General features: G+C 51.3%; 1 protein-coding gene across 2 annotated transcripts in view; it reads left to right on the forward strand.

Moving 5' to 3' along the window:
* Positions 1 to 2,489, forward strand: part of LOC106817175 (phosphatidylcholine:ceramide cholinephosphotransferase 1-like) — a 17,723-nt gene extending 15,234 nt beyond the window's left edge. Inside the window, exon 4 of one of the 2 annotated variants that reach the window (XM_014821830.1) lies at positions 779 to 2,489. In XM_014821830.1, coding sequence (XP_014677316.1) covers positions 779 to 937 — 159 coding nt within the window. In that variant the 3' untranslated portion in view covers positions 938 to 2,489. The remainder of the gene's footprint in view (positions 1 to 778) is intronic. The other variant, XM_014821831.1, reaches the window with a different exon arrangement.
* The last annotated feature ends 6,362 nt before the right edge of the window (positions 2,490 to 8,851 follow it).

Consider the following 8,851-nt stretch of genomic DNA (forward strand, 5'->3'; position numbering starts at 1 on the left):
ATCAGGAGTAGATAATAGGGAAGGAGTGTGACGTCAATAAACAAGGGAAATTCGTCATTTACTAGCCTTAGAATACCTACGATTTACTTTGCGTAACTCGACCAACTTGAGCTCAAATCGTACACAGTACATTCCCCTAGCATCGTGAGAAATCGTTTCCTCGTATACATCCGCAATCCGGAGATACAGACTAAACCGTACGACACGATTTTCCATTCTGCTGCCAGCAAACTCGATGTGTTAACCACCTAACTCGAAACAAAAGGCAGCTGTAAATAGGTCAAAGGTTAGCTCAGCGAGCCACACCACATTGCCGAGGGCGCAAGAGTCGTTAGTAGCTGTCTTTTGTTTCGAGTTAGGCGGTTAACACATCGAGTTTGCTGGCAACAGAATGGAAAATCGTGTCGAACGTTTTAGTCTATCTCCGGATTGCAGGTGTATACAAGGAAACGATTTCGCACAATGCTCAAGTTGGTTGAGTTACGCGTAGTAAATCGTAGGTATTCTAAGGCTAGTAAATGACGAATTTCCCTTGTTTATTGAAGTCATACTCTTTCCCTATTATCTACTTCTGATATATATATATATATATCACTATCTTTCTTGCTCTCTCTCTCTCTCTCTCTCTCTCTCTCTCTCTCTCTCTCTCTCTCTTGCTGTCTCTCTCTCTCTCTACCCATCTTGCTCTTATCTACCTGTCTCACTCTTGTTGTGTACAATCATATTGCTTACATACTGCATACTAATCGCTCGTTCTCTTCCTTCTCTCTGCCGCCAGCAGAAGCAGACGCCGTCCAACTACCTGACGCGCAACTTCTGGTTCCCGATCTTCGTCTGGTTCGAGCGCAACGTCGGCGGGCCGCTGCCGAAGCAGTACTCGTGGCCGTTCCCCTGTCCCAAGTACGTCGCGTCGTGGAGCACCGAGTACCCTGCCTGATGATCACCGCTCGCTCCCCGTCGCCACCCCCGCCGCCGCTCGTCTTTCTACCGTCGCGCGCGCGTCTGATGTGATGCCGCGCGGGGGAGGACCGTGCGAGCGTCTGCACCGCCGCCTGCTATTGGACCGCCGCCGCCGCTCGTCTTTCTACCGTCACAGGCGTCTGACGTGATGCCGCGCGGGGGAGGACCGTGCGAGCGTCTGCACCGCCGCCTGCTATTGGACCGCCGCCGCCGCTCGTCTTTCTACCGTCATGCGCGCGTCTGACGTGACGCCGCGCGGGGGAGGACGACATCGCCGGCGGTGGATCTCCGCCGATCTTCATCGTCGACGCGTTTATATCGAGTGCAGGCTTCCAGCCGCGGTACGCAAAGTATTATTTCGATCGCGGCGCGTGTGCGGCGCCCGCTCGCCCGAGTCGCGATTGGCGAATCGCGGCGCCCCCTAGTGCACTCGACGGACACAAGATTTTGCGCACAACGGACAATCGTGTAATGAAAGCAGTCGTCGCGGTGGATCGTCGGCGGAATAACCGACGCGGAGTACGCGGAAGAGTTTTCCTACTGCCGGATCGGAAATCCACCGAGGTGTCTCCTTGTGTGTCGGTGGCAGAGCTGAACTCGTGCGTGCGTGCGTGCGTGCGGGGGTGGAGGGGGGGGGACATGGAGCCGGCAAGGAGCTTCTGTGTTGTGATATATTTCTTGCCATCCTTTTTTCGTTTTGCGCTTCGTGCCGTCGGCTTTCAGGCGCACTACTCGCCCACAGGCGGCGCCGCGAACAATGCGGCTCGCGCGACGCCGCCGCTCGAGGGCCGCGGGAGGCGCCTCGTCGCCGCGGGAGACGTTTCGAGGCGAGACGCGTGACGCCTCGCCGTCTCTGCCGTCGCTTGTCCTCGCGTCGCTGTAAATAACGTGTGTGTGTGTGCACGTGTGTATTTTTGTCTCGCATGTTGTCTCCGGATGAACTAACTCGCGTTCCCTCCCTCCGTGCGAGCGGAGACGACGACGGCGACGACCTTGACGATGACCTTGCGATGGTGACCTTGCGATGGCGGCGTCCGGCGACCCGGCTTCCCTGGTCGACCACGCTGTCAGAACGCCCGGTGCATTCGTCGCAAACCGACGTGGCCGAAGCCACTGGTCTGCATGCAATCCCTCTCGCCTTCTATATAAGGCTGGCCCAGTCATAGAGGGGATATGCCAGAAGTGGCCTTTATGGAAAGGTGGCCTTCCTGCAGAGGTGCTTTCGCTATGTGACTTATGGGAGAGGCGAGTCATGTTAGACGTGGCCTGTACGAGCAGGCGGCCGGCCTTTCTGTGGAGGTCGGCGTCTGCGGAGAAACGACCGCTATCACGGAGGGTTTCGCCGCGCGTGCAGATCAATGGCCGACGCTCGGGAGGAGCCAATCGCCCTCGCCGTGCGGCCGACCGTGAAACAAGCGGTGCTGCCCCCTCGCACGCCCGCGATTTCTCGATCGGGGCGGCGAGAGTTTCGGCCACGCAGGGGGCGCCACGCGATGTTTCTCGCCGTGTTGTCGTCGTTGCGGGGGAGGGGTGGGGGGACGTCGTCGTCGTCGTCGTCGTCGACGCGGGGTGGGGAGGGACGCGCGGGCAGACTGGGGAGCGCGCGGGAGAGAGGGAAGGAAGGAAGGGGTCTCTCCCGCGCGAATGACGCGAGACGCGGGGTCGGGCGACGTCGCGAGGGATCGCTGCGCGGGCGGTCGGAGAAATCTCGCCGCGGCGCCCCCTGGCGGCGACGCCGGAACTCGCGATCTCGCTGATGGATTTCGGTTTAGCTGGAATATCGCGCCGCCTCGCATTTCTGTTGTTGTTTTTTCTACGTTGCGTGCAAATTTCGCGCGGCGCGGCGTTCGGCATCCGACGGGGCGAGATAGGTGGCGCCGCCGCCGAACTGCCGGCGTCCCCTCTAATGACGCTTGTCGCGAGGCGTGAGCGAGCGGCGCCCTCTACGGGGCGGACGGCGAAGCGTCTGTCAGAATGATGAAATTATTCCCTGTAGGTGGCGCCACGCTCGCCGCATTCTCGTGCGAGCCGAGCGCGCCGCGTATACGTATGTAGGCGGCGCACGCGTGCGCAGAGAGCTACGGCGATTCATAATGCGTTTGAGCGGAAGTGCATGAATTTGTGTCGTCGCGTGTGCGGAATCGTGTGTATTTAGTCTGTGTGTTTTTTCGCTGTTAGCTATTTTACATGTGTAAGAGGCGCGAACTCTACAGTGTAGATGATGAGCTGTTGTATGATTTGTTTAAGGAGGATTTATTTTCTTGACGGTCAGTTTGTCTCCAAAGATGAGTATTATGCAGGCGCCCCGTCGTCAGTAACGTCGCGAGTGGTTATGTCGTCGCGAGCGTAAAACGTCGTAACCGTTTGCACAACGTCACTTCGCGTGCAGAAGACGCGTGACGCCTTTAGGGCTCGTGACGTCATGATTAGTTGCGATTCTGAAAATGGGCCCATGATTATAATTTAGGTGCATTATGAGGCGAACAAAATAAAAGGTCCTAGTACTTTGCGTCAGCTGTACACGAGACGTTATTGCTTCTTTTTTTCCTTTTTTTGCCGTCCCTTGCCATGATTGCTTTTCATCGCACCAATACATTCTCATTCAGCTTCTGAATTCAGTTAATTTCAACCAATATTCTCTCGTAGTGATGAATCTCACTTGAATCTATTAAATCGCCAGCATCAGTGTATTTTTCAAGTTTGTTTTGAGTCGCAACAGAAATTACAATTTCTGCATTATATAAATAATGTAATCGGTCAAAAAATGTATATTATCATCGTTTCTGGTCATTCTTTCGTTCTACACTCCTGCTTTTTTTATGAATCTGTTTTTTTCTCAACGAAGCATTTAAGAAATGTATAGAGACAGAAGAGAACATATATGCACATAGCGAACATAGAGAGTTACGTGTTTTTATGGCATCAACAGCTCCACACCCATTTTATTATTAACTACATTTTTAACCGAACGAGGCTACAGGTGGCGCTGCGAGCACAAAATGAAGCATGGCGGCCTGCCGAGCAGCTGATAATTAATGTACATTAGTTGTGGCCACGAATACTTCTTGCGCCTAGCATAGCTAGGCTGCTATAGTACGGTAATAGATGCATGCAGGTTTTACGAGTTTGCTTTGCGGCTATTTCTCTTGTCTCTGATTTTGTATCATTGTACATTATTGTATCTACTGATTTACCTCCTATGGCTATAATTAGCCGTTTGCGTGATTTTTACCCCTAGGATAATCAAGAACATAGGCATAGGGCTCACAGGCACTTGGAACGCCTCAATAAAAAAAAGGTAAATAAACACGAAATGTAGGCCTACCAAAGTCTTAATGTTTCTCTACTCTATTTCGCCTATAATCACCTGTAAATGCCGGTCAAATGCTCATCTGCAACACACAAGTACACCGAACGCCCGCCCGCGCTGTGCTGCGTGAACAAACAACATGAATAAGAGATGAATAAGAACTCTCTTATTCATGTTGTAATGTGCACCAGCACGAGCGCGGGCGTGGGCGTTCGTGTACTTGTGTGGTTGGCAGATGCCGCATGTTGAACGCGGCATTTACAGTGATTATAGGCGAAATAGAGTAGAGAACCATTAAAGGCATAATAGGCATGCGATTATGCAATTTTACGATGCTAGAGTAACTGGCAGACCCTTAGTGTAGTTAATAAGTAATTACCTTAATAGCCAAACGGCGTATTAGTTTTGTCCATACCACTGCTGTGTAACTAAGAATGTCTAATATGAAATCCGCATAGTGCCAGCGAAATCGTTGACTGACTGTTTACAGTTTCGACAACCGCCATACTTCCGAAACGGGTGTGGATACAGATTTATAGTCCACGGACATTTTCGCAACGGCATGCAGAAAACGCCACAGACGCCGACTGCATGTTTCGCTCGGGCGTACGCAATGCTAGGATAGTACAGTACGCGGAACTGTATACTAACAGTTAGCTCTGAATTGATATGAAGCGTGGGAATCTCATCGTACGAATCACGGAGCGCTCGTGATACATTAAGTAGGCTGTGTTGGGGGCCAACGGCTATGGGAGATGCGCGACTAAGCCACGGCGCCACAGACTAAACATTGGAAAGCAGACGGCACTACGCGTATTTACGTATAATCTGGTCAAACGAATACAACCTGTGGTCTGAAATTTGAAGAGCATGTGGGTAGTACTCCGTTCAATCTAGCAGCCCACGATTATTTACTTGTGCCCTCAAGTACGAAAATACACCCAGAGATTACAGTTCCTACTAGCATCATTCGCGTATATAAGCATCCCGCGGACAACAAATTCTCTGCTAAAGACACCAACGTAGCAGTGTCATGTGACGTTTGCCTAAGAACGCGAATTTCGAGGCTATTTTGGCTTTGGCCAACCAATTTTAGCTGTTGGCTGCAGATTACCAGATTTTACGGATTTCAATTAGACATTTCTTAGTAATTAGGGCAGTAATATGGACCAAACTAATACGCGTTTGACTATCAAGGTATGGTAGCTTAATTAACTACAGAAGGTGCAAGTTACTGTAGCATTCGTTCAACTTTGTATAATGCCATGGCGCTATTATGGCCTTTAAGACCTGACATTCGTGTTTATTTAGCCATTATTTTTTTTTATTGAGAGCGTTCACAAAAGTGCCTGTGATAGGGCTGCTAGTGAGCGCTGCCATAATTGGTTGAGGCTTTGTTTTAGTCCGGCTCATGACGTCACAGTGTCGTGCATATTCATAGCACATAGAGGCACGGAACGTCACGGCTGAAAGTCGTTGGATCGATGATGCGAATCCCATCTTGTTTCTTTTAATTATTTTCGTGTTTTCTGTATTTCTTCTAATCTTTATCCATTTAACAATTTTTTCGCTAATTACAGCAAAATATTTAGCGATTGATTTATTTACAGAGCGAATTTAATGAACAACAATAATTTTTCAACAATTTAAAAATTTCATTTTTATATATGTTTTTTTATAGGGTTTAGGGTCACAATGCCACCATAAAACAGGAATTTGAGGCACGTGATTTGTATTGCAATCCACATGCAGCACTCACTAGAAGGCCCTATGTTCTTGATTATCCTAGGAAAAAAAATCAGCGCTAGCCGTTTACTAATTACTATCGATTTACTACTCGATACTACTACGAATTTACTACTCGACACACTGTCTTCTACTAACCATGCAGTTATTCGTCACAATTTCCGCTCTTAATTTGCTCAGTATACCGACTCACTATGCACACACAATTTGCCTCTTGGTTCTGCTATATATTATATTATATAGTGAGGCGCGAAGATGTCAAAGGAGAACAGATGAAAGAACAGAGAGAGAGAGAGCAGCAGAGAGAGAGAGAGAGAGAGAGAGAGAGAGAGAGAGAAGAGAGGGGAGAGAGAGAGAGAGAGAAGAGATGAGAGAGAGAGAAGAGAGAGAGAGACAGAGAGACAGAGAGAGAGAGAGAGAGAGAGAGAGAAGAGAGAGAGAAGGAGAGAGAGAGAGAGAGAGAGCGAGCAGATGAGAGAGAGAGAGCAGAGAGAGAGCGAGAGAGAAGAGGAGAGAGAGAGAGAGAGAGAGGAGACAGAGAGAGAGAGAGGAGAGAGAAGAGAGAGAGAGAGAGAGAGACGAGGAGATGAGAGAGTAGGAGTAGAAACACGAAGAAGAGAGAAAGAGAGAAGAGAGAGAGAGAGAGAGAGAGAAGCAGAGCAGAGGAGAGACGAGAGGAGAGAGAGAGAGGAAGAGAGAAAGATGAGAGAGAGAGAGAGACGAGAGAAAGGAGAGAGAGAGAGAGAGAGAGAAGAGAGAAGAGAGAGAGAGAAAGAACGGACTGCCTCTAATTCCCTATGCTGTCGCACGCGACCTGTTGGCTATATATTGAATAGTATATGTGAGCGCGAGATGTCAAAGAGACAGATGACGAAAGAGCAGAGAGAGAGAGGAGAGAGTAGAGGGCGCGCCGCGGCCGGCCGGCGCTACTAATGAGCAAACTGCCGTAGACTGACCCGCGTGTCGCTGACTCGCTGGGCGCGTGCGAGCAGGCCACTTAAAGTACAAAAAGAGAATCTCGTGGCCGCCCGAGGTTAGCGGACTTGGGGAGAGCCCGAAGTCTAGATCCTGTTTAGCGCGGATCGCCTACGTTCTAGATTAGTCGTTCGAGGGATTGCTTCGTTTTGCAACAAAAACGTAGCAACAGGTCAGGTGACCGAGGCGTCACCCTGCCACGGATGCCGGTTAAACAGCAGAAGCGATTTATCAGTTAAACATACGAGGGAAGTCCGAGCAGGCGAAGAAACGCTTTGAGCGTGCCCTATGTGTGTGAGCCCGTTGGCCCTATGTTGTGCGCGTGTGGGCGCTGTGTGTGCGCGGTGCACTATGTGGGTGCGCGTGCACTATGTGTGTGCGCTGTTTTGTGAGCGTGGTGCGCCTGCTGTGTGCGCGTGCAACTATGTGTGTGCGCGCTGTGCGCTCTAGTGTGGCGCGTGCAACGTATGTGTGTGCGCTGTGTGTGAGCGTGGTGCGCATGTCATGTGTGAGTCTTGGTGCCGCGTCTGTGTGCGCGTGCAGGCTATGTGTGTGAGCGTGTGGCGCTGCTGTGTGTGCGTGGCAGCTATGTAGTGTGAGCGTGTGCGCATTCTGTGTGTGGCGTGCCACTATGTGTGGTGAGCCGTTGCCCTACTGTGTGTGAGCGTGCGCCTATGTGTGTGAGGCGTGTGCGCTAGTGTGTGCGCGTGCACTATCGTGTGTGCAGCGTGTGCGCTGTGTGCGCGTGCACTATGTGTGTGCCCGGTGTGCGCATCTGTGTGCGCGTGGCACTATGTGTGTGCTGCTGTGTTTGAGCGTGTGCCGCTTTCTGTGTGCGCGTGCAAGCTATGTGTGTTGTGCGTTGCTGTGTGAGCGTTGCGTGGCTCTGTGTGCGTGTGGCGCTGTGTGTGCGCGTGCAGGGATAATGTTGTGTGAGCGTGTGCGCTCTGTGTGCGCGTTGCACTATGTGTGTGAGCGTGTGGCGCTGTGTGTGGCGTGCACTATGTGTGATGAGGCGTGTGCGCTCCGTGTGTGGCGTGTGGCGCCTCTGTGTGTGCCGTGCAGCTATGTGTGTGCGCAGGTGCAGCTAATGTGTGTGAGGCGTGTTGCGCTGTGTGTGCGCGTGCACTAATGTGTGTGAGCGTGTGTGCTCTGTGTGTAGCGTGGCACTATGCTTGTGTGAGCGTGTTGCGCTGTGTGTCCGGCGCGTAGCACTAGCTGTGTGAGCGTGGTGCGCTGTGTGTGCGCGTGCACTATGTGTGTGAGCGGTGTTGCTCTGTGTATGCCCGCGTGCACTGTGCGTGTGCGTGCGCTATGTGTGTGTGTGTGCGTGCGCTATATATATATATATATAATTATGTGCGTGCGTGCGTGCGTGCGTGCGTGCGTGCGTGCACTATGTGTGTGCGCGTGCGCTATGTGTGTGTGCGTGCGCTATGTGTGTGTGCGTGCGCTATGTTGTTTGCGTGCGCTATATTTGGGGGCACGTGCATTTCTTCTGTGTACGTGCGTGTGTGCATACACTTGCTTGCTGCGTCCACTGGTTATAGTCTATAGGTGCGTTCGTGCGTGCATGTGTACTAGTTTCCGTGAATGTTTTTGTATATATGCTTGAGCATATATATATATATCTCTCTCTCTCTCTCTGTGTCTTTCTTTCTTTATTAATTTATCTCTTTTCTTCTCTCTCTCGATCTCTCTCACTCCTTTCATCATTCTCACCTCCCTCGATATCTCTCTTTCTTCCCTCCTCTCTCTATCGCCGTGTGTGAGAGCCAGCGTGATGCGCGGGTTTATATACGTTCTGTGTGTGTATGCGTATTCGGTGTGCGTGCGTGCGCGGGTGTGCGTGCGTGCGTG

Source organism: Priapulus caudatus, unplaced genomic scaffold, assembly GCF_000485595.1.
Source record: "Priapulus caudatus unplaced genomic scaffold, Priapulus_caudatus-5.0.1 Scaffold1619, whole genome shotgun sequence".
NCBI lineage: Eukaryota > Metazoa > Priapulida > Priapulimorpha > Priapulimorphida > Priapulidae > Priapulus > Priapulus caudatus.